At 44.8% G+C, this 26,504-nt stretch overlaps 1 protein-coding gene across 3 annotated transcripts in view; it reads right to left on the bottom strand.

Moving 5' to 3' along the window:
* LOC137378111 (cadherin-4-like) overlaps window positions 1-26,504 on the bottom strand; it is a 714,047-nt gene that overhangs the window by 402,289 nt on the left and 285,254 nt on the right. Inside the window, exon 1 of one of the 3 annotated variants that reach the window (XM_068048210.1) lies at window positions 21,376-21,469. The exons of the other annotated variants lie outside the window; for them this stretch is intronic. Coding sequence (XP_067904311.1) covers window positions 21,376-21,418 — 43 coding nt within the window. The 5' untranslated portion in view covers window positions 21,419-21,469. Of the gene's footprint in view, window positions 1-21,375; window positions 21,470-26,504 lie in introns of those variants that run through there. 3 annotated transcript variants of the gene reach the window in all.

Here is a 26,504-nt window from a genome sequence, read left to right as displayed (position 1 = left end):
CATATGCATATCATTTTTTTTGAAGAACTCCAGGAAATTCATTGCGCAACATCTCCCTCCCATAAATCTGTGTTGACTCGCTCTTGCATTGGCTTTTTGACTGGTTGTTGAATGTGATAATCCAACATTGTGTCCAAGACCATCTTTCCACTCCTGGCAAACCTTTTATGCATTCTCCAATCTATCCCTTATGATTTGAAATAACTCAAAACAACTGAATCTATTCCTGCCCATGCTTCCTTAAGTTGATTACTCCATTCCATGATCAACAAGAATTGTAAAAATACTGCACAGTAGTTTTGTAAGTGGAAAAAAAGCTTTTAAGAATGCAGAAGGTCTTTTAATCTTTTTAGGTCACTATCTTTTTAAACAATGTACAGGAGTTTTTAATGGGAGATGCCAAAGACACCCGAGAGTACTATCTAACATTGGATTGTGTACCTGTTGACATTTTAAATCCACAATGGATTTTCTGAGTAAACTAACATAACTAGGCTTCAGACACTCATAATTCAACTTAAAATGTTGCATTTAGACATAAAGAAGTTGAAGTTGCAGAGGTAATTTTCTGCACTGCAATCAGAAACACAAAAAAAAATTACTCCCAGAATTAACAAGATCTGGTAAGAATCAGAGCAAGACTGACTTGTGGTCAGGGTTTGAGCTGGGTGGAGGCAATTGCTGTACTATCCTCAGCATCCCCAAAGTGAAGCTGAGAATGAATAAGTTATGGATAATGCAGCTTCTGATTTCCCATTCAAGGGAATGGAAGGGCCCGAAGCTACTGAAAACATCACCAAGGACAGCACAATCAGGTCCCTAGAGAGGGATCAGCAGTTACCATGGGGACTTAATGAATCCATACAGGGCACTATCAGCTGTAGCCAAATATCCGGGGATTTCATAACTGATGGATTCAGAGATCTAGCTATCACAGGGCTACAGGATTCTCAGTCACACAAGTTGCTCCATCAAACATTTTAATATAATACTCCAGTAACTGAAATCTCTCCAAATCAAAACAAGATCACAGATTGATGAAATTACCTTAAAACATGTATATTCGTAAATGCTAATGGTGAAGATTTCTTCAGTTAAAAGACACTGGTTGTTCTGTATAGCTCCTTCAAAAGAGAATTTGAAATAAATGTATTTTTTGACTGAATGTGTATAAAATTCCAAAACAATAAAAGATTTAAGTAAAAATCATTTGTCAGTTTGTTTTCCTGATCGGCTGTCTAGGATTTCCTGGCAAATTTGGTAAACTGATTAAGAGAAATGCTGTGAATGCATATTTGAAAGGTCTGCACATTAACTCTATGTCCCTTTCTTATTTACATGGAGATAATAACTAATTCCAGTTTATACTAGTGAGAATTTTAATTTATATGAAGAGCTTTGTTAATACACTACCACCACCACCCACCCCCCAATAAAGTAGGTATATTTAAGCCAGGACTGTAATCCTATTTTGCTGTAGAAACTGCTGCTAACAGGGATGTGGGAGACAACCACTGCTTTTCTGATTTGTAGAAAATACCACCAGTATATTGGGCCACTGTACAGTGTTATTCCAATGTGCTTTGTTGAATGATAATTTTATTAATCCACTGTACTGGAGATCTGAATTTATATTTTTTAAAAGGCATTTTAAAAGACCAGCTAAAAGGATGACTTTGCTGGCAGCTTAAGATGGCTACCTAATTTGCAACACTTTATCCTACACTGCAATGCTTGTGAGGAGGCAGACAAAATGTCTGCTCACGCCCCAGCAAGAACCAAGACCCAGTAAGTTTAAAGGAACTACCTGTTCTCTTTAGCAAGAGAGAAATACTGCTAACTGCAATGTTTGAATGATTGTGTGACTGTCATGTGACATGCCCCTTCCCATCTGTAGTTTTAAGCTTGTGTCTTTCTGCAGCAGAGAGTGGAAAAACAACTGGACTCTGACACATGCAGATCCAAGTGGGGGTCTCTCTCTCTCTCCATTCCAGCTTGAAAGCTTTCAAATCCTGCTGTTGACTGACCACTTTTGCATACTCTGGCTACAATCAGAAACCCCATTGGAGGAAATTATCTGCATTGCTGTCTCCAGGAGACCCACCATGCTAGTCATCTACCTCTTCAAACTAAAAGCCTCAGGACAACCGAATTCAGCTAGAAGCCAGCCGAATCACCAAACACCACAGACTGTATACCCCTTTTTTATGGTATCTAATTCAACCAATCTACCTTTCCCCATTCTGCAACCTATTTGTGTGTGTAGACCTCCAGAGTGTGTATGAGAGTGAAAGTTGGTGTGTAGTTTATTATTTTCATTAGTTCGGTTTAGGTACAATAAAGTTAACCTCTTTTTGTGTTAACTCAAGAAAACCTGTCTGATCAAACACCTACTGAATTGGCCAGTACATCCACTTTAAAGAAATAATTAAACCTTTTGTGGTCAAACAAGGAGAGGGAAAAGAGGGAAGCCCTTCGACCCCTCTTCACTGGGTAGATTACACAGAAATGTATTTATTTATAATGCAGATGTATTTTAAAATATAATTTTTAAAATGTATTTTAAAATATAAAATTTAAAGTTGTAAATTAACAAGCACAAAAAGTCTCTGTAGAATGGCTTGCTACAGCTTCTGGCTAAAATACTGTAAATATTTTGGAATCTAATAGAAAAGCAAGATACTGCAGTTGCTAAAAATCTAAAATAAAAACAGAAAGTGCTGGAAATACTCAGCAGGGTGGGTAGCATCCGTGGAGAGAGAAGCAGAGTTAATGTTTCAAGTCTGTGACCTTTCATCAGAACTGGCAAAGGTTAGAAAAGAAACCTTTCTTCTAACCTTTGCCAGTTCTGATTAAAGGTCACAGACCTGAAATGTTAACTCTGCTTCTATCGCAACAGATGCTGTCTGACCTGCTGAGTATTTCCAGCACTTTCTGTTTTTATTTTAGATTTTGGAATCTGATGGGACTACTGTACCACTGTATTATTTACTCCTCTTTTTGAATAAAGTCAATTCTCCCACTGAAAACATGCCAATTGGATGAGGTAGCCACTCCAAGCAAGGTCCATAATGAACAAAAATACCATGACTGGGAAATGTAATTATCAGCATATATTTAATTAGTACTTTCCAACGTAATGAAGGCAGGCTGTGTTCCGGCTGTTGTTAAGATTGTGTTGAAAAACCCAATCAACACAGAACACTTACACATCCCCATTTGTAATTCCACTCAAAAAGCACATCACAATATAAATTGTTGGTGGACCAACAACATTATCATCGTTCATTGCAGAATATGGCCAGAATTTCACGAGTCAAGGAAGTCCTGCTGGTGGGACTGAAAATGGGTCCCACGCCTCCGCAGGTGAAAGGCAGGCACAATTTTACTGGTGATGCTCAATTAAGAGGCCGCTGCCGGGACCGCCGTCCAATTAAGGATAGAGGCCTGCCTCTCAGGGCCGCCAGCCCAATCATCCTCGGCAGTACCACCGATAGAGGCAGCTGCTGCTGAGGCTGCAGGGAGAAGAAGAGGGCATCTCCATATTGATGTGCCCTTGAAGGGAGGGTAATCTTTTTTCTAAATGTGCCATGGCCAGGCAGGCAGGCAGGCAGGCCCCGGCGATCGGAATGATGAACCCTCCAGCGGTTGCATTGGAGATGCAGGGGCAACCATTGCGTCAGGGGGACCCCCTCAATGGGCCATGCAGCGGCCAAGAAGGAAGGTCCTCTGGGTCCTCTGCCCCAGGAAGCTGCTGAGAGGCCGCCTCAATATACCTGGCTGTCTCCCTACGGGGAAGGAGCCCATCCCAAGGCGGGTAAAATGCCGGCAGGGGAGTAAAGTTGCTGCTAATTGCCCACTTAATTGAATTAATTGGCCGCACACCTCCAATCGGCAGACAGCCATGCCGCTGCCATTCCTGCTTCTGAGAATATCCAGTGGCAGTGAGAAGACATCAGGCTTCTCTCCCGACCCCTTCCGACACCATTTTACGAGCCCTCCTCCCGCTGAGCCCATCTTCGGCCCATATCTCTGGTCTTATTCAGAAGCTGCTGTTACATCATAACAACGTATTTACAAGACGCTCCCTTAGCAATCCTTTCCATGCCCTTCAGAGAAGGGTGTTGCAATAGTCAAAGGAACAGTATCCAAAAAAAAGATTTTACTTTTATTGCCCTTAATTCACTAACACGACCAAAGCAAGTGTCTGACAAAGTTCAATCTTCCCACCAACCTGCTCACTAGATTCAGTCAACAAAATTAATCCACACCGAACAATTCAGCAGAGTACAATAGCTACAAGCAAGTAACACAGACAGGGACGTTAGCTGAATACCAATGAGCTCTGGTACTGCATTCTCGCAAAACTCCACATTATAACAAACACCCTGCTCACTGTTGCTGCACAAGGAAAAATTGCACCAAAAATTATTGAAAGCACAAATGACATATGGTTGCTTTCAACAGATTCTGTTGCTTCTGTAGTGTTCTTAAGAATAAATGTTAAAAAGACCCTGGATTTTTTTTAAAAAGCTTCGTAGTGTAGAACACTACATTTCCTCAATTGAACTATTCTTTTAGCTAGCCAGCAAGAATTACTTCAAATTCTACTATATAGACATAGGTAAAATACTTAATATTTGGAAGCTACAATAATCATTCTATGAATGATTGTCTGACTGACTTGAGATGGGTTAAGGATCTGGGGGAGGGGAGAGGAGAAACACACAGTAAACCACATGATTATTCCACATTGTTCCATAACCCACGAGTAGGATCAGCTTCTGCTTAGACATTAATTTCTCTCAACTAGAGGAAGCATTTGAGCCTAGGTTCTCACTCTTGAGAGACTTCTACATATTATCTATCAGTACCAGTAACAATAATTGCCAATTCATTATAAATCTCATAAGGACAAAGGCTAAACATATTCAGATATTTTGACAAACAAAAAATAGCAACAAGGACATACTTAATTTCATGGTGTAGCTTTGCCCGTACAGATTTATGCCTTGCAGAAAATACATCATATCAATTATATTATACTGAAATCTCCTTGTATTATTCACCTCTTGTAGTTACAATGTGAAATAGAAGGTTGAAAAGCCTGGTTGCAGAAACCAGTTTGAACCTTCTATTAGGTTTTCCTTTGGTTGCACTGGTCACCTTGTGTTACCCTATGGGGATGTTGGGTACTGATGCTGACTCGGTAGTAACACACTTACTTCTGAGTCAGGAGGTTGTGGAGTCAAACCCAATCTAGGACTTAGGCACAAAATCTAGGCAATCATTTGAAGTGACATTAAACTGAAGCTTTGCCTGCTGGTTCAGGTGGATGTAAAAGAGTTCATGACACATTTATAAAGAAGAACAGGGAAGTCTCTTGGTATCCAGGTCAACAATCATCCCTCAACAACACCAATAAAACCATTTAACAGGTCATTCAATTCACTGCTCTTTATGAATTGGCTCTCACATTTCCCTACAGAACAACAGTTACTACACTTCAAGAGTAATTCACTGGCTGTGAAGCCAATGGGACATCTTGAGAATGTAAAAGATCATATATAAACTGCCCAGTGCTCAATGAATGCTAGTGCAGCTTGCGAAACAAGACAGCCAAAATATCTGAGAGTTCCATGAGTAAGTCGAGCCAGAAGTCAGTAGTAAAAGGTGGGTTGGTGGGCAGGGAGCTGCTGGTGGGTTGGGACAAGAACGTGTCTCCTGGCCACAAAAAGAAATTCCCCCCAAAATGTGCTCCAGATCATTTTAGCAATGGCCTCCGGCAGTTCCTTTAAGGACCGCTGACTAGTCCGAACACAGCCTGCTACAAATGCGAGAGATGTGCATGGCACAGGCTTCGCCAGTTTGTATTTGAAAATCACAAATAGGGTCCTCAGCCTGCACAAGACCCCAATCTGCATATGTAAGCAGATTCCCCACCTGTTTTTGGTGAGAGTGCTGGAAGCCCATTTCCATTGCTGCCTGAAAATCACATTGGGTGGGAATTGAGGATCCTAGGGGCAGACCACTGTTGAAAATTGCCTCCATTAGGTTTCATGCTGTGTATCTTTTTGATATACCAGTTGAATGCTCCTTTAGCATGCACATTAGAGAGACAATATTCTTTGGTTTCAGAATCTCGGCTTAGGAAATCACTGCTCAGTCCTTTGACTAAGTGAACTTTTGACATCACTTTCAGCAATGCATATATGGGTATAACATTACTGTATTCAAATTGTAAGAAAGCTCATTCGAAAATAGAGTTTTCTAATTCTGTATGGATAATAGAGATCGAAGCAGTGTGACTTTCATGGTTAAATGTTTGATAACCATGTGTGACTCCAGCTCTAAAAAGAGTGAATGCTATATGTGGTTCAGTTTTCAGCTTTTAGGTCTTTTTGTCCAGAGGTACAGAACTGACACTGCTCTATTTCTATCTGAACTAGATGCAAACTCGGAATTCTGCTGAGAGATTAACATCAGGAAATATTTGCATGCCAGTTTACTTTTCACTCAGCAGGTGCCATTGGAAGACTCCACCACAGAAATTATTTTCTTCATACAAGAAACAGGAGTAAACTTCACCGTAAGAGCTGCAGACATATTTGTCATTATATCTCTTTGATCTTCAGGGAAAATCTTCTGAGTGTATGAGCTATGCTAACATTTGGTCATCAAACAAGAACTGCAACGAATCCAATTGCTTGCAATAGTTGTCACTTTGCTCTTCCTCTGGATCAGGAGGTCATTCCACACCATCATTCCTGACCTAGGCCAGTTTGACAATGGTTCCGCATGTTGTTTACTTTATGGGGCTACTCCTGTTAGTTTACAATTACTGTGACCATAGAGTCATAACGACACAAACGGAGGCCATTCAGCCCATTGGGTCCATGGTGGAATAAGATTAGGGCTGAATTTTGTTCAGGTAATGGGGTCCCAGCGGCAGGCTGCAAGGTGGGTGGCCCTACCTTGGCCCTCTGTCAGACCCTTGTTGTAATTCCACGGTGGGCAAGCAATTAACTCCCACCTTCAGAGCTGCCGGCCAAATGGAAGGCCAGTAGCTCTGCAGTATCGGCAACTCCACTGGCAACTGCTGAGGATGTTGGAGAACCCAGGAGAGTGGTGTTGGGGTCAGGGTCACCGGGCCACTTAGGCAGGCCCTGGAGCCGGAGTGAGGGGTGGGGTTAATGAGGTGTCTTCCTGGGGGACGGCCTTTGCTGCCGGGGATGGTGGGGGGGCCCTCCCGGGGCCCTGGAATTACCCTAATGGAGGGACACGCACCCCCCCCCCCCCCACAACCCCGCTAAGAGGCTGCTAGGTTTTACCTGGCAGCATCCCCCTCAGGCAGCGAGTCCTTCCACGTCCTATCAAATTGAGATGGAGGTGGGAAGAGGCCCTTAAGCGGTCATTAATTGGCCACTTCAGGGACTCAATTGGCCTGGAGCAGCAAAGCCATTCTCAGCCTTGCCTGTCCCAGACTAAATTGGAAGGTGCCCCCCCTCCACCTCCCTTCCATTGCTGTCCCTAGGGGGCCCATAAAATTCAGGCCAAAATTTCTTATTAACTTGAGTTCGGGCTGTGCACAGAAGACCATTCCATCTTCACTCACCAATTTCCAAAGCCAGCCTGAAGTGGCATTTTACCCAAAGTGCTCCAATTTGAGAAAGACTCTTACCTGATCTGAAAATTGCTATTTGTTTGCCCAGTTTGCATGGAACCTGCTTCAACAAACCTGTATTTATGTTGCAAATTAGACAAGGGAGAGAGGAGTGGAAAAAGGTGAAAGCAGCAAAAATAGCTCTTGCACTGTATTTTTATTTCTTCAGTTTTCAGCTTGGAGACAGTTAGCTCTTTATGTCTAACTGAAGATGCTAAATCTTTGAAATCTTCCTATCTCTGACAAATAATGCAGACTGTCAACACATAGTTAAATGGAAGACACTGAATAGTGTCTGCCCCAGTATGTCTGAGGCTCTTTTCACCCAGTGCAGTTTTTTTAAGCACCTTCCAACATAAAGAATCTTAGCTTTTCTAAAAGACAGAGTGACAACTGATGCTGACAGTAAGAGAAGTAACGGAGTAATGTATCAAAGGACTGCCCTGGTAACACGGTTAAGGAAGATCATGGGATAAGAGACTTTAGGTATGGACTAACTTTCTCAATTTCAATTATATATAGAGGTATCACCAGGTATATTCACTCTATGCAAACCTGTAGGGCCAGATTTTTTTTTGCAGACGCGTGACCAGAAGTGAGTGCGCCCTACGTCGTGACCAGGAGTGGCTGGCCACATGCAATCTCATGGCAGCTGGCCAATTAATGGTAATGAAGCATAGGGGCCGACCGATTACAGGGTCAATGACAGGCGCAGAGGCGGAGACACTGGCATTAGCTAATGCCACGGCAGGTGCTGGCACAATTTTTAAAAGGGCTGCCAGCCCTGCCTTCAGTCTTACATAAAAGCAAAGTATTGCAGATGCTGGAAATCTGAAATAAAAACAGAAAGTGCTGGAAATACTCAGCAGGTCTAGCAGCATCTGTGGACAGAGAAGCAAAGTTTACGTTTCAGGTCAGTGACCTTTCATCAGAACTGGCAAAGGTTAGAAAAGAATTAGGTTTTAAGCAAGTGAAGTGGGTGGGGGGTGATGGTGGGGAAGAGAATAAAAGGGAAGGTGTGTGATAGGACAGAGGGTAAGAGAGATTAAATAACAAAGCTGTCCTGGGACAAAGGCAAAAAGTGTGTTAATGCTTGTGGTGAAAGACAAAGCATTAGTCCAGAGAGAGTGTTAATAGCGGAATAATGAGCGGCTTTGTCTACATGAAAAACAGGCACATGATTAAAAAAAGTTTAAAAAATACAAAAATATTAAAGAAGCCAGTCATTCTCAGAGGTTATTGAACTCAGTGTTCAGTCCGCAAGGCAGTAGAGTGCCTAATCGAAAGATCAGGTGCTGCTCCTCGAACTTGCATTGATGTTCACTAGAATATTGGAGAAGGCCAAAGACAGAAATGTTGGCACGCAAGCAGGGGGTGGGAGGGGTGTTGAAATCGCAAGCGACCAGAAGCTCGGGGTCATGCTTTCGGACTGAGCGGAGGTGTTCCGTAAAGCGTTCACCCAATCTGCGTTTGGTCTCCCCAGTATACTGCTGACAAGGGTGGTGCTGTTGTTGTCCGGCGTACCGAGCTCTACCTTGCAGAAGCTGAGGGCCAACTCTCAGACACTTCTTCCTACTTCCCCTTGGACCATGACCCAACCACCGAACATCAAGCCACTGTCTCCAGGACTGTCACTGACCTAATCTCCTCTGGAGATCTTCCTTCTACAGCTTCCAACCTCATAGTCCCACAACCCCAGAAAGCTCGCTTCTATCTACTTCCCAAAATACACAAACAGGACTGTCCATCATTTCAGCCTGTTTCTGCCCCACTGAACTTATTTCTTCCTATCTTGACTCTATCCTTTCTCCCTGGTCCAGTCTCTTCCCACCTAAATCCGTGACTCATTGGATGCCCTACGTCATTTTGACAATTTCCAGTTTCCGTGCCCTAACCGCCTCCTCTTCACTATGGGTGTCCAATCTCTCTACACCTCCATCCCCCACCAGGATGGTCTGAGGGCTCTCCACTTCTTCCTGGAACAGAGGCCCAACCAGTCCCCATCCACTACCATCCTCCTCTGCCTGGCTTAACTTGTTCTCACGTTGAACAACTTCTCCTTCAACTCAACTCACTTCCTTCAAATAAAAGGTGTTGCTATGGGTAACCGTATGGGTCCCAGTTATGCATGTCTTTTTGTGGGATATGTCAAACATTCCTTGTTCCAGTCCTACTCAGGCCCCCTCCCTCACCTCTTTATCCGGTACATTGATGACTATATCGGTGCCACTTCCTGCTCTCGCCCCGAACTAGAAAACTTCACCAACTTTTCTTCCAATTTCCACCCTTCTCTCACCTTTACATGGTCTATTTCTGACACTTCCTTTCCCTTCCTTGACTACTCTGTCTACTAATATTCAATATAAGCCCACCAACTACCATGGCTACCTTGACTACATTTCCTCACACTCTATTTCCTGTAAGGACTCCATCCCATTCTCCCTGTTTCTCCATCTCCACGCATCTAATCTGATGATGCAACCTTCCATAACAGTGCTTCTGACATGTCTTCTATTTTCCTCAACTAAGGATTCCCCCCACTGTGGTTAACAGGGCCCTTAACCATGTCTGACCCATTTCCCACACTTCTACCCTCACCCCTTCCCCTCCATTCCAGAACTGCGACAGGGTTCCCCTTGTCCTCACCTTCCACCCCACCAGCCTCCACATCCAAAGGATCATCCTCCGCCATTTCCGCCACCTCCAGCGTGATGCTATTACCAGTCGCATATTTCCCTCCCTTCCCCGTCAGCATTCCGAAGGAATAGTTCCCTCCGCGACACCCTAGTCCACTCCTCCATCACTCCCGACACCTCATCCCCTTCCCACGGCACCTTCCCATGCAATCACAGGAGGGGTATTACCTGCCCTTTTACCTCCTGTCTCCTCATCATCCAAGGCCCCAAACCCTCCTTTCAGGTGAAGCAGAGATTTACTTGTACTTCTTTCAATGTAGTATACTGTATTCGCTGCTCACAGTGTGGTCTCCTCTACATTGGGGAGACCAAGCGCAGACTGGGTGACCGCTTTGCGGAACATCTCCGCTCAGTCCGCAAGCAGGACCCTGAGCTTCCGGTTGCTTGCCATTTCAACACTCCCCCCTGCTCTCATGCTCACATCTCTGTCCTGGGATTGCTGCAGTCTTCCAGTGAACATCAACACAAGCTCGAGGAACAGCATCTCATCTACCAATTAGGCACACTACAGCCTGCCGGACTGAACATTGAGTTCAATAATTTCAGAGCATGACAGCCGCCCATTTTACTTTCATTTTTAGTTATTTTTTCTTCTTTTTTTTTACATTCTTTTTTACATTTTTTACAATCTTTTTTTTGCATTTATTTCATTTCATTTCATCTTAGTTTGTTCAGTTTGCTCACCCACTGTTTTCTTTTCAGGTTTGCACTTGCTGCTGTTCAATATTCAGTGCATTGACACCTAATCTGTACTAATGCTTTGTCTTTCAACACACCATTAACATATTGTTTGCCTTTGCTCCATGACCTTTTGGTCAGCTATGTGGCCTGGTCCAATCTACACCTTCTCCTTTGTTATCTCTTGCCCCACCCCCACCTCACTTGCTTATAACCTGTGACTTTTCTAATATTTGTCAGTTCCGAAGAAGGGTCACTGACCCGAAACGTTAACTCTGCTTCTCTTTTCACAGATGCTGCCAGACCTGCTGAGTGGTTCCAGCATTTCTTGTTTTAATTTCAGATTTCCAGCATCCGCAGTATTTTGCTTTTATTTAAGCTGTATAAAATGCTAGGTAGGCCACAGCTGGAGTACTGTGTACAGTTCTGGGCACCACACTATAGGAAGGATGTGATTGCACTGGAGAGGGTGCAGAGGAGATTCATCAGGATGTTGCCTGGGCTGGAGCAATTCAGCTATAAAGAGAGACTGGAAAAGCGAGGGCTGTTTTCCTTAGTACAGAGAAGGCTGAAGGGGGACCTGATTGAGGTATACAAAATTATGAGGAGCATTGATAGGTTAGATAGGAAGAGCCTTTTTCCCTTAGCGGAGGGGTCAATAACCAGGGGGCATAGATTTAATGTAAGGGGCAGGAGGTTTAGAGGGGATTTGCGGAAAATCTTTTTCACCCTGAGGGTGGTTGGAATCTGGAACACACTGCCTGAAGAGGTAATAGAGACAGGAACCCTCATAACATTTAAGAAGTATTTAGATGAGCACTTGAAATGCCATAGCATACAAGGCTATGAGCCAAGTGCTGGAAATGGGATTAGAATAGTTAGGTGCTTGATGGCCGGCACAGACACGATGGGCCGAAGGACTTGTTTCTGTGCTGTATAACTCTATGACTCTATTTAGTATTCTGTATTCCCTGCTCACAACGCAGTTGCCTTTATATTGGGGAGAACAAACACAGATTTGGTGACCGCTTTGCGGAACACCTCTGCTCAGTCCAAAAGCATGACCCCGAGCTTCCAGTCGTTTGCCATTTCAACACCCCACCCTGCTCTCATGCCAACATTTCTGTCTTTGGCCTGCTCCAGTGTTTTCCAGTGGCGCAGTGGTTAGCACTGCAGCCTCACAGCTCCAGCGACCTGGGTTCGATTCTGGGTACTACCTGTGCGGAGTTTGCAAGTTCTCCCTGTGACTGCGCGGGTTTCCGCCGGGTGCTCCGGTTTCCTCCCACAGCCAAAGACTTGCAGGTTGATAGGTAAATTGGCCATTGTAAATTGCCCCCAGTGTAGGTAGGTGATAGGGGAATTGAGGGGATGTGGTAGGAATATGGGATTAATGTAGGATTAGTGTAAATGGGTGGTTGATGGTTGGCACAGACTCGGTGGGCTGAAAGGCCTGTTTCAGTGCTGTATCTCTAAATAAATTTTAAAAAATAAATAAAAAACATCAATGTAAGCTCGAGGAGCAGCACCTGTTATTTCGATTAGACACTCTTGTGGACGGAATGAACATTGAGTTCAACATCAGAGTATGACTGGCCTTTTTTTTAATCTTTATAATTTTATTTTTTAACCATGGGCCTGTTTTCCATGTAGACAAAGCTGCTCATTATTCTGCTATTAACATTCTCTCTGGACCAATGCTCTGTCTTTCACCACAAGCATTAACACACTCTTTGGGCTGAATTTTACACCACCCTAGCGGGTCGGATGGTGTGGTGGAGGCGGCGTAAAACTGAGTGGGAGGCCTACCCGCCCTGCTGCCACCTCCGGTCGACTTTACGGCGGTCGGGCGGGAGGAGCGGGGGGAATGGCCTGTCCACCCGAGGCCAACTAAAGGCCCTCCAGTGGCAACTTAACGGCCACTTCAGAGCCCTCGCCCACCTCCATGGGTATTTCACCCGTGGCAAGCAGTCGTGCTGGAGACGTGAAAGGCCGCCCGTCGATAGCTACCGGCCTTTCTGCACCCTGATTGAGGGCCGCCCCAGCCTCCCAACCCACCCCCAGGACCCAAGATGCCCCCCAACTGACCATTCCAGCCTCATCAGGGAAGGATCGATCTCCCTGGTAAGGCATACCCAACTTACCTTCCCTCATGGATCCATCTGGTCAGCTGAACTGCAGTCCCAGCAGTGGCCATCGTGCCCGGTGGCGCTGCTGGGACTCAGAACTGCCGGCCCGCACCTCACTGAGGCGGGACTTCCTCAAGCGGGTGGAAGTCCCGCCTTGGGACAATTAAAGCCCAGGGTCCTGTCAAATGTGGAACAGATCCCCAGGCTAGGTGGAAGCGGGTTTGCCACTGACTTTTAAGTTGGTGTCGAATTCGCGTCCGCCTAAGGTAAAATTCAGCCCTTTGCCTTTGTGCAAGGACAGCTTTGTTATTTAATCTCTCCTGCCCTCTGCCCTATCACACACCTTGTCTTTTGTTCTCTCAACCACCTCCCCCCACTCCCCACCACCACTACCCCCTTCACTTGCTTAAAACCTAATTCTTTTCTAACCTTTGCCAGTTCTGATGAAAGGTCACAGACCTGAAACGTTAACTCTGCTTCTTTCTCCACAGATGCTGCCAGACCTGCTGAGTATTTCCAGCACCTTCTGTTTTTATTTCTGCATTCAATCATGCTGCGTGCACTAAGAGAATTGTCAGAGTTCTGAAAGGCTGCACAGTGCTGGCAGACAGTGGAGCTTGGGTGGCCCCAAGCTTTATTGATGCCTTCCTCCAGGTGCTCTTATAGGCTGCAATGGAAAGACAGTATGGGAGGAGGAGAGCTGGTAGCCTAACCAAGCAAGCCTAGCTGCAGATTGCGGAGGTGGTCGGCAGCTGTGCGGTCACAACAAGGACCTGGATTCAATGCTGCAAGCAGCTCAATGACCTCAACCTCACAGCGAAAGTGAGTACTTGTTAATGCCTTCACTTTTTGGGCCTTGCATTTGTCAGATGAGGAGGGTGTGTTGGATGAAGAGGGCTGTCTACCCAGAGATGGGCGAAGAGTCAGGGGATGCAGACAAACTGCCTGTGTCATGGCAAAATGGCTCTGAAAGGAGGCCCTTTGTCAGTGCAGACCTTCACAAGGTCCCTAGAAAGGGGACGGATGCAGGAGTCACCTGTGTACCCCCATCCACCACCAATGTACAAGCACCAGCATATGCCTTGATTCTCACTGGGCGACCAATAGCATTCATCATTCCATCTACAGGAGAAGATTGGACACAATCACAGACAGTGGGCCAAGACCAGCGGTGGGCAGCCGATTCTCCATGTCCTGAGCCCAGTGGAGGAGGCGGCCATGGAGCTGGCCAGACCGCAGGAGGCCGGAGCATTGCAGACCGAGAGACAGGGGCACCATTCCGAGACAGTTAGGTCATCATGGGCAAAAGGGTGCAGCTGCAGCTATGGAGCCATGCAGCTCATCAGGCATCTGATGCCTACAGGGATCTCCAATGTAGGGGTTTAGTTTAGTTTAGAGATACAGCACTGAAACAGGCCCTTCGGCCCACCGAGTCTGTGCCGACCATCAACCACCCATTTATACTAATCCTACACTAATTCCATATTCCTACCACATCCCCACCTGTCCCTATATTTCCCTACCACCTACCTGTACTAGGGGCAATTTATAATGGCCAATTAACCTATCAACCAGCAAGTCTTTGGCATGTGGGAGGAAACCGGAACACCCAGAGGAAACCCACGCAGACGCAGGGAGAACTTGCAAATTCCACACAGGCAGTACCCAGAATTGAACCCGGGTCGCTGGAGCTGTGAGGCTGCGGTGCTAACCACTGCGCCACTGTGTTTGCTATGTAGGAGGGAAGGCCCTTGACCAATACTGGAAGAGCCACTGAGGGAGACCCTGCCACCTCTGAGGGGTAGGAAGGAGCATCAGAGGGTCCAGTGTCACCTCATACCCCTGCACCCTCCACCAGCACAGATATTTGCACGTTGATGGGTATGCGCTTGCGGTTAGGTTCGGACACCCAATTTGGTGAACACATCCTTCACATGCCCGAGCAGCTGATGGAGGTTGTGACAGCCCAGGCCTCTGACAGTTGGAGGAATGTGAGAGACCAGGCCCATGCTGAGCCCCAGGCTCATGACTTGCCTCTGGTGTCATTAGCTTCATGGGAAATGCTGCAGCTGCAGTGAGACATCAGGCAACATCTGGCAGAGATAGCAGAAGCTATGCGTACCCAGGCATGGACAATGGAGGAGTCCATCCAGGCCTCGAGTGCTGCACTGTCTCTAACTGGTGCACGAGTGGCGTCCTCCATCAGTTTGGCAGTGCCCCTGGAAGGGCACTCAGTGTCCGCAGGATATTCGTGAAGACCTGCATACCTCGTCTTGACCATAGGCACAAGGCACCAGTGGCAAGGGCTTGGGGGACCTGGAGTCACCACCCAGGTCCTCTATTCTCTCAGCTGAACAAGGGGGCAAAAATCTGCCTTGCAAGGGAAGAGCAGCAGCTGCCCCCTGCAACTGAGGGCTCCTCTCAGGGTGCTCCTGGGGATGCCATCCCTCTGTCCTGGGGCGGCCAGCCGTTCCTCTGCCCCTCTGCCAGTGGTGTCAGGGCCTCCATCATCCTTGAAGACAGAGGGTGCAGCTGCTTCTGTGTATTTGTCCAGGTAAGCAGGCCTTGGAATCCCCCCCCCACCACCGCCACCCCAGAACTGGGGGAGGATGAGGCAGCATTTTACATTAATTCTGAATCTGCTGTCCAGAGCCCTGATTCTGTTCCTGATTTTTGCATGTGGGGTTCTAAAGGAGAAGGAGAAACAACATTTTGGCAATTTCCAAGGTATATTAACTACAGCCATAGCATAGTCACAAAAATACAGATTCAATTGAAATTATTGATGGAGATAAAAATAAAAAAAACTAATTACATTAAAAAAGTCAATTTCCTACCACTCTCTTATTTCCACCCTTTTCCCATTTTTAAATTAAATATTCTGACGGCTCCCTGGTTCAGATTTTGCATAGCTCATTAACAATTCCTCATTCTGATTGACTTGTGAAGGAAATACACAGTTGCTTGCCCTGTTCACACAGGTCCCATATCCACTGTAAGGGCACACTGCACTAAAATGGCTTTCCAAACACAGTAAGTTCTAGTTCAAAACCCCATGGAAAGTCTGCAGACAAGTGCAAGGATAATGACTGGTCAATGCTATTCATCACTGAGAGAAAAATCTTACTTCATGAAACCAGCAATACAGCTTTTGAGCAATATAAGCATATATTTCAGTCTGTTATTTACTCAAATAGATATTTACATATAAATTTGTGTTAGCAGAAAGGTTAGTAGACAACAATCCTATTGTCACTATCTCAGAATTAGAATAAAATGTTTCACAGCACAATCAAAAGCACAGGGAAGCAAATTTCATTCTTACCAATCAATTTAATTTATTTGCCATCTTCTTTCAACATCAATAAGGGACTAGAAGTTGAATTAGTGTTCAATTGTGTATGGTGTACTTTATATTCTAAACCTGCACTATTAAAAGAAATAGTTAATACTTTGCTTTGTGCTGGGGGACACACATGCACAGATGGCACCTAACAGTTATAGGCTGACAGACTTTATGTATGTTTTTTTTTTAGAGATACAGCACTGAAACAGGCCCTTCGGCCCACCGAGTCTGTGCCGACCATCAACCACCCATTTATACTAATCCTACACTAATCCCATATTCCTACCAAACATCCCCACCTGCCCCTGTATTTCCCTACCACCTACCTATACTAGCGACAATTTATAATGGCCAATTTACCTACCAACCTGCAAGTCTTTTGGCTTGTGGGAGGAAACCGGAGCACCCGGAGAAAACCCACGCAGACACAGGGAGAACTTGCAAACTCCACACAGGAAGTACCCGGAATCGAACCCGGGTCCCTGGAGCTGTGAGGCTGCGGTGCTAACCACTGCGCCACTGTGCCGTTTTAGATGGAGAATCATAGAATTATGATAAAGGGTCACCAGTTCTCTTTAGTAAAGGAGACACAAACCACATGTGCCACATTGCCATGCTATAAAAAAATAAATGCTAAAACAAGAGCAAAATATGGCAGATGCTGGAAATCAGAAATAAAAACAGAAAATGCTAGAAAAGAGAGAAATTGAGGTAACCTTTCAGGTCAATGACCTTTCATTAGATCTGGGAATTCAGAATAATAAAGGTTATTGTATTTCGTTTTTGTAATCTATGACAGTTTTCAAAATGTGATGGCTCTTACAATGACAAAGCAGCTTAACAGGAACTGTTAGTACAAACTATAGGTTTGCATTGAAAATTGAATCACAAATTGACTATGTAAACAGAAATAACTGTTAATTCTTGGCAGGACTGAAAAGCCCACATCCATCCTTCAAAAGGCCTCTGAAACAGTCCCCTAAAAAACCTGCTTGGATCCTTTGGTCCTCTCACTCCACCATCTCCAGCAAGCCCACCCCACTCACCAAAACCCTAACATCTTGTAACTAAAATGGCCAGATTCTTGTAAATACAGAAATAAAAGCAGTACAATGAATTATTAACTTAGTTGAAGAAAATTGAATTTCTTGTCCAGACTTGGAGATTTACAGGCTACAGCCAAGAAAATTAACCCTCATCTCTATATTCAGAAACAACAGGCCTGATTTTAACCAGGAGAAAGAAAAAATCAAGCAGGCAGCGCCAAGTTGAGCACCAAACAACCCTCGACATCTGTACCTTAACTCCCAGTCATTTTAACGTCTGGGGCTCATCCGTATGACCTCAGCAAGCTACTCACCGGAATCAGGTGGGAAACAGCAGCTTGTCGCCAGGAAGAATAATTTCAGGAGGCAGGATACCAACAGAATGGTTACCAAGAACAAGGTAAGTCATGAGGAAGGGTTTTTTGAAGGGTCACACTGGAGGGGGTGGGGATCCCAGGTAGTGTTACCAACTCTGGTTTGACATATACCTGGAAGTTTGATCTAGCGATATTTGATCACATTGTATTCAATCATGTGACACTGCTCATGTGATGTTTAATCATGGGATTTGATCACATGGCATTTGACCACTGTTTGCAACAGTTACGCATTTACCTTAGTTGAGTGTCTTAATATCACCAATCTCCAAATAAAATATATGACTTTATTTTGTAGTAACATGAATAACATAATGTATAATACAAAGAGCAGTAAAAAATAGAAGGCTTTAAGGATAAGTAAAGTTTAAATAAACACTGGCTGGGATTTTATCCCGGCGACAGGGGTCTTGTCAGCGGGCCAGAAGGAGGGGAGGAGACCCCACTTCAGCCCTCTGTCGGACCCCAGTTACAATTTCACAGCGGGCAGCCAATTAACTGCAGTCATCGGGGATGTCATCTTTTCAAGTGATGAGCTCCTGCCTCCAGAGCTGCTGGCCAATCAGAGGGCTGGCAGCTCTGCAGTACCAGCAGCACCACTGGGAGCAGTGGCCACTGCCTATATTGGAGGTTCTGCAGTGTTGAAGATGGAGGAGAGCCCAGGACACAGATAAATGGGGTTGGGGTAGCCTGGGCCACTCAGGCAGGCCCCCGCAATGGGGGAGAGGGGGCATTGGGTTGGTGAGGCTGGGGAGTTGCCTTATCAAGGTGGGGGAAGGGGAGAGGCTTTATCTGGCAGCACCTCCGCACAGTGGCGTGCCCCTCCATCTGCAATAAGATCAAAGTGGAGGCAGGAGGCTGCCATTAATTGGCCACTTAAGGGCCGCAATTGGCCTGTGGTGGGAAGGCCATCCTCAGCCTTCCCCGTTCCAGAGAAAATGGCAGGGGGCCAGGACAAGATCAGGCACGCCACCCCTCGCCATTTTGTATGCTGCCCTCTACCTCCCCTGCCTTCAATCCTGTCTCCAAGGGCAGGAGGAAATGTTGCCCACTATTTCAGTGATGTTTCTGCAGGATTTACTGTGATGAGAAACACCAAGGGAGGAATTTTATGCTCTCTCTGCAGTGGGTTTGGAGGCAGGGAGAGCATAAACCAGGTAGGATGGTGGCCACCTTCCCACCTCTGCCAAAATTAAGTCCGGGACGGCAAGGCCCAATTAAGGACCTCATCCTGCCACCACCACAATTAGCAGAGTGGCGGGCGGCCCTGTTGCCGCACAAGAAGCATGGCAGGAAAAAGCATGCAGACTGCTTGCTGGCTCCGGGAGGAGGGGGAGTGAGGAGGAGGGGGGATGGGGAGACCTTAATTAAAAGGCACAGTGCCTGAGGCATTGGGAAATGGGCGGGGGGGGGCCATGAGGGAGCTTCTGAGTGCCACCCCTCTGCCCTTGCTATCAAGCCCCCCTACATCTCCCTCCCACACTGACCTATCTGTGGCCTGGGTCCAACGCTGGTCCTGGGCTTCAGGTGAGTGCTCCACCAGCAGCAGTGGTGGCGCTGTCCAGTTAAAGAACTGCCAGACTCTGATTGACCAACAGTTCACAGCAGGCAGGACTTCCATCGCCAGGGTCCTTGGCCCTATGGAATGCCCACCGCTTAAGTGCCTAATTGGCACTAGATTTGGCAGGCCTCCCACAGAACAGGCAACATCGTGACCCCCTGGATAAAATTCTGGCCAAGTATATTCCACTGATTCAACAAAATCATCAATAAGTAACTTCTGAAATTTTCACATAATTTTACAGTAAGACAGCAAATTATAAAAAATAATAAAGTAATATGAAACCTCATTCAATTTACTGACTCCCACACCATACAGTTGAAGCTTAGATTTAGGGAATTGAGGCTCAGTTCTCAGGGATAAGTACCAAAGCTGCCTGATTCCAGCAATGAAACACTCCCTCAAGTTTTGTGTTGCCCTCTCCCTCCCTCCTCGATGTTGTATTTCTTTCTCCCTCCCTGTTAGTTTTTTCTCACTCCCTCTCCTAGTTTGTGTTGCTTCTTCTTTCCTCCCCCAATTGGTGTTGCTTTCTCAGGATTCACGAAGTTTCCAGGTGATTTGTTTGGCCCTTATGTCACCATCCTCACAACCAGTAAGAAGCGGTGGATTCTGAATAGCAAGGTGGCCAGCACCTCCCAGACCATGTGGATTGGCAGCAAGCCACAACAGTCAGGGTACTGCGCATGCACGAACTGTGGATATGAGGGCCATTTCTCCCAAGCCACCAAGAGCAACCAATTATCCCCTGAGATACCAATGGCCCATTCGGGAAACCTGCCGAAATCATGAGGGTTGGGAACTCTAAGCCTGGGGAGACCTAAACTTTCCTGTGGGGCCTGTAGGAGCGTTCCTCCTACTCCTGGTTCAGTGAGAAAAATAACTCTTTGAGCCTCTTCTGCCCTGCATCCTCTTCCTATTGTCTTCACCTAGCAGGAAAGTCACAAGGCTTTCTCGCACAGGGCACAGTTAAAATTCTATGATGTCATTAAAACTCAATCTGCATAGTTAAAGAAGGACCCCAGCAGCTTCAAGCAGGTAAAAATAGAAGATGGCAGGTTGCAGGTGGGTTGTTCCAGGACAAGTCACTCGGGCGATTTTAACTGCCCACCTACCTGGTTTCTGTCAGTGTAATAATTGCCCGAACATTTCTAAGCAACAACAGTATTTGGTAAATCTCAGCCAGATAGTGTGCAGTTATATTGTCCCACAGAATAATCATACGAACAGAACTTTGAAGTGTGAAAAGACAAAAGAAAAGCTCCTTTGGAGCACTTTAGGATAAAAGCAAAAGGAGCAACCCAATGTTGGGCCCCGCTGCATTTCTGAAATTTATTGCTTAATTTCAGTGATCAGTGGTGGTCTGAACAGATTCCTATTAATGCTGATTTTGCCTTTTGCTCATTGCCAACATTAACAAAATGTTGATTAAATCTGGTAGCTCCATAGTCTCGGAAGAGGAAAAAGTCTGTTGATTATAAGGTCAGCATTCTTTGGTTAATTTAAAACATTCTTGAATGAAATTAAACTGCAAAGTTTAGCAAAACCAAAACAGCTCAAACGAATCTTAGCATCGTTTTGGAAAAACAGGTCAGTGTAAGTTCAGAAAGTCTTCCAACATAAGTGATCTATTATTCTCTCCCAGGGTGTATCACAAAAAGAAACAGAAACACATTGTTGTTCAACCTCAGTCATCATCTCTGGTTTGACCAAGTGCTGAATTTTGATATTGCACTCCACATTATTTCTCCTCTGCTATGATTACATGGTTCTGAGCTTCATAAAATATTCCCTCATAAACCCAGTACAATTTATGTAATCTCGACTTTTTTCTCTCCAGCAGCTGTCAAATTGCTGCCCAAACCTTGATTTACATATGTCTCACCTTTTTCTTCACCAGAAGCATCAAGCATGGATTCTGCTGCCATCAAACACTTCACCTTCCTTAATATTGTAACCAGCACATGGGAAAAATGCTCTTAAGTAAAATACACTTAGCTACAAGGCATCAGGATGTTGGTAAGCAGGCAGGGAGTAAAAAGTACAAGCGAGGCTTGGCTTGAACTATATAACGTCACCATCCTTTCGGCTGTGCAACAGGATAAGAAGTGACTATAAGGGGAGTGTCTTTAGTGAAGGTGCGAAATAACCAAGTACAAACTGGGGTGGGATGCTTTTAAAATTTTTGAGGGCTGCTGCATTCTATGCAATTGATTGCAGGGCAGTTGATTACATGGATGGGTGGAGAGGTTGGTAATGAAATTGTGTTACATTTGCGGACCCTTTTGTAATCTAATACAATTAAAGCAGCTCTCGTGTGACTTAAGTGGACACCCAGTTAGCAATGTTCGCTTTAAAATTTTGTTCTTGTACACGGCCAGTTTTTTTCAATGCACGGTCCCTTTAATTTTTTTTTGTGACCCCACACGCAGAGTATTTAAGTGGAACAAGGCCTGTGCGGTAACTTATAGGCTGCTGCATGGCTGCACATACGTGCAACTTAGCAAGAACACAGGTAGTTAGTGACAGTTAATCAGACAGGAAAAATTGCTTTACAGAGGGTTATTAGAGTTTGGAAGATTGGGAGCAGCTGTTTGAAGGTAAATCCACATGTGATATGTGGGAGGCTTTTAAAGAGAGGTTGATTAGCGTACAGGAGAGACATGTTCCTGTGAAAATGAGGGATAGAAATGGCAAGATTAGGGAACCATGGATGACAGGTGAAATTGTGAGACTAGCTAAGAGGAAAAAGGAAGCATACATAAGGTCTAGGCGGCTGATGAAAGACAAAGCTTTGAAAGAATATCGGGAATGTAGGACCAATCTGAAACGAGGAATTAAGAGGGCTAAAAGGGGTCATGAAATATCTTTAGCAAACAGGGTTAAAGAAAATCCCAAAGCCTTTTATTCATATATAAGGAGAAAGAGGGTAACTAGAGAAAGGATTGGCCCACTAAAGGACAAAGGAGGAATGTTATGCTTGGAGTCAGAGAAAATGGGTGAGATTCTAAACGAGTACTTTGCATCGGTATTCACCGAGGAGAGGGACATGACGGATGTTGAGGTTAGGAACAGATGTTTGATTACTCTAGGTCAAGTCGGCATAAGGAGGGAGGAAGTGTTGGGTATTCTAAAGGGCATTAAGGTGGACAAGTCCCCAGGTCCGGATGGGATCTATCCCAGGTTACTGAGGGAAGCGAGAGAGGAAATAGCTGGGGCCTTAACAGATATCTTTGCAGCATCCTTAAACACGGGTGAGGTCCCGGAGGACTGGAGAATTGCTAATGTTGTCCCCTTGTTTAAGAAGGGTAGCAGGGATAATCCAGGTAATTATAGACCGGTGAACCTGACGTCAGTGGTAGGGAAGCTGCTGGAGAAGATACTGAGGGATGGGATCTATTCCCATTTGGAAGAAAATGGGCTTATCAGTGATAGGCAACATGGTTTTGTGCAGGGAAGGTCATGTCTTACCAACTTAATAGAATTCTTTGAGGAAGTGACAAAGTTGATTGATGAGGGAAGGGCTGTCGATGTCATATACATGGACTTCAGTAAGGCGTTTGATAAGGTTCCCCATGGCAGGCTGATGGAGAAAGTGAAGTCGCATGGGGTCCAGGGTGTACTAGCTAGATGGATAAAGAACTGGCTGGGCAACAGGAGACAGAGAGTAGCAGTAGAAGGGAGTTTCTCAAAATGGAGACGTGTGACCAGTGGTGTTCCACAGGGATCCGTGCTGGGACCACTGTTGTTTGTGATATACATAAATGATTTGGAGGAAAGTATAGGTGGACTGATTAGCAAGTTTGCAGACGACACTAAGATTGGTGGAGTAGCAGATAGTGAAGGGGACTGTCAGAGAATACAGCAGAATATAGATAGATTGGAGAGTTGGGCAGAGAAATGGCAGATGGAGTTCAATCAGGGCAAATGCGAGGTGATGCATTTTGGAAGATCCAATTCAAGAGTGAACTATACAGTAAATGGAAAAGTCCTGGGGAAAATTGATGTCCAGAGAGATTTGGGTGTTCAGGTCCACTGTTCCCTGAAGGTGGCAACGCAGGTAAATAGAGTGGTCAAGAAGGCATACGGCATGCTTTCCTTCATCGGACGGGGTATTGAGTACAAGAGTTGGCAGGTCATGTTACAGTTGTATAGGACTTTGGTTCGGCCACATTTGGAATACTGCGTGCAGTTCTGGTCGCCACATTACCAAAAGGATGTGGATGCTTTGGAGGGGGTGCAGAGGTGGTTCACCAGGATGTTGCCTGGTATGGAGGGTGCTAGCTATGAAGAGAGGTTGAGTAGATTAGGATTATTTTCATTAGAAAGATGGAGGTTGAGGGGGGGACCTGATTGAGGTGTACAAAATCATGAGAGGTATAAACAGGGTGGATAGCAAGAGGTTTTTTCCCAGAGTGGGGGATTCAATTACTAGAGGACACGAGTTCAAAGTGAAAGGGGAAAAGTTTAGGGGGGATATGCGTGGAAAGTTCTTTACGCAGAGGGTGGTGGGTGCCTGGAACGCGTTGCCAGCGCAGGTGGTAGATGCGGGCACGATGGCATCTTTTAAGATGTATCTAGACAGATACATGAATGGGCAGGAAGAAAAGAGATACAGACCCTTAGAAAATAGGCGACATGTTTAGATAGAGGATCTGGATCGGCGCAGGCTTGGAGGGCCGAAGGGCCTGTTCCTGTGCTGTAATTTTCTTTGTTCTTTTTGTTCTTTGTTCTAACGAGTGTGACTCGAATTTTTAAGAGAAAATTGGATAAATATTTAAAGCAGAAGAAGACAGAGGAGTGTGGGGAGAAAGTGGAACAGTTGGATTAGTTTTATATTGGAAATATTAAGGTACTTAACATTTTTGAAAAAAGATAATTTGCTAGCTGGATGAAATGTATCCCAGGCTGCTACGCGAAGCAAGGGAGGAAATAGCAGAGACTCTGACCATCATTTTCCAATCTTCTCTAGCTACAGGCATAGTAGCAGTGGACTTGAGGACTGCTAACATTGTATCGTTATTTAAAAAGGGAGGGGGGATAGACTGAATAATTTCAGGTCAGTCAGCCTCACCTCGGTAGTGGGCAAATTATTGGAAAAAATTCTGAGATAAAGCATAAATCGTCATTTAGAAAGGCATGGATTAATCAAGGATAGTCATCAAGGATTTGTTAAGGGAAGGTCGTGTCTGACTAATTTAATTGAATTTTTTGAGGATGTAATAAGGTGGGGGGGGGGGGGGGAGGGGGGTCAATGAGAGTAGCTCGTTTGATGTAGTCTACATGAATTTTAGCAAGGTTTTCAACAAGGCCCCTCATGACAGTCTGGTCAGAAAAGTAAAAACCCATGGGATCCAAAATTGCCTCAGTGGTAGGAAGCAAAGTGTAATGGTCGATGGGTGTTTATGTGAGTGGAAAGCTTCTTCCATTGGAGTTTTGTAGGGCTCAGTGTTAGGTCCCTTGCTTTTTCCGATATACATCAAAGCTTTGGACTTAAATGTAGGGGGAATGATTAAAAAGTTTGCAGATGATACAGAACAATGGTGTGGTTAATAGTGAGGAAGAACGTTGCAAACTGCAGGAAGATATCAATGGACTGGTTGTGTGGGCAGAAATTAGCAGATGGAATTCAATCCAGATAAGTGTGAGGTAATACATTTGGGGATGGCAAAAAAGGCAAGGGAATACACAATAAATGGTAGGATACTGAGAAGTGTAGAGGAACCGAGGAGCCTTGGAGCGTATGTCCACAGAACCCTGAAGGGAACAGGACAGGCAGATAAGCTGTTCAAAAAGGCATATGTGATTCTTTCCTTTATTAGCCAAAGCACAGAAAAATAAGAACAGGCAGGTTATACTGGAACTGTATAAAACACTAGTTAGGCCACAGTTAGAGTACTGCCATTGCATTATAGGAAGGAAATGATCACATGAGAGAGGGTACAGAGATTTATGAGGATGTTGCCAGGAATGCAAAATTTTAGTCATGGGTAAAGACTGGATAAATTGTGATTGTTTTCTTTGGAATGGAAGAGGCTGCAGAAAATTTTAATTGAGGTATATAAAATTATTAGGGGCTTGGATAAAGCGGATAGGAAGAACCTATTTCCATTAGCAGAGATGTCAATAACCAGGGACATAGATTTAAAGTAATTGGTAGGAAGATTAGGGGGGAATTGAGGAGAAATGTTTTCACCCAAAGTGGGGTGGGCTCTGGAACTCACTGTCTGAAAGGGTGGTAGAGGCAGAAACCTTCATCATATTTAAAACACACTTGGATATACACTTGAAGTGCCGTGACCTCCAGGGCTATGGACCAAGAGGTGGAAAGTGGAATTAGGCTGGATAGTTCCTCTTCAACCGACAAAGACACAATGGGCAAATGGCCTCCTTCTGTGCTGTAAATCTTCTATGTTTCTACTGTAGGTGACCCTCATAAGTTCTCCAGTATGTGATTTTTTTTTCAATGAGAGTCAGAAGAGAAGAAGCTGGACTAGAAATTCCTCCGGATACTTTAACAGCATCAGTGAGTTTGTGAAGATTTTCTGTCAAGTTGTAAACAGTTGCTTTTAGATGTGATTATAATTTAAATAGAAATAGTAACACAAAAGATCTTTGCAAAAGCATTTACAATAACATCGAGTTGAATTCTTACCCACTCTGGGTCATTAGAAGTTTAAGGAAAGAGCTGAATTTATATTTCATTCTTTGTTCAACTTTTCTTTCCTAATCTACCAGAATTAGGTAGTCAAGATGGATGTGATGCAATTTTCATCCAAGTCTATTTATCAGGCATATAAATGTCAAATGGGGTATCTGCAATTTTAATAATTGTTATTGGGAAAAGAGGAATTTGAATTAACTCACAATCAGTTTAACCTAGTCATGATGTAAACTCTCATAGGAAATACATATTTTCTTTTGCATTAAGCATTAATCCAATTAGATCCATCATAGCTCAGATTTCCTAGATGTAAACATTTTATGTAGTTCAAGCTTGGACTATATTTTCAA

This window comes from Heterodontus francisci, chromosome 16, assembly GCF_036365525.1.
Source record: "Heterodontus francisci isolate sHetFra1 chromosome 16, sHetFra1.hap1, whole genome shotgun sequence".
Lineage (NCBI taxonomy): Eukaryota > Metazoa > Chordata > Chondrichthyes > Heterodontiformes > Heterodontidae > Heterodontus > Heterodontus francisci.
Note: the sequence above shows the minus strand (reverse complement) of the source record. Positions and strands in the feature narration are given on the sequence as shown.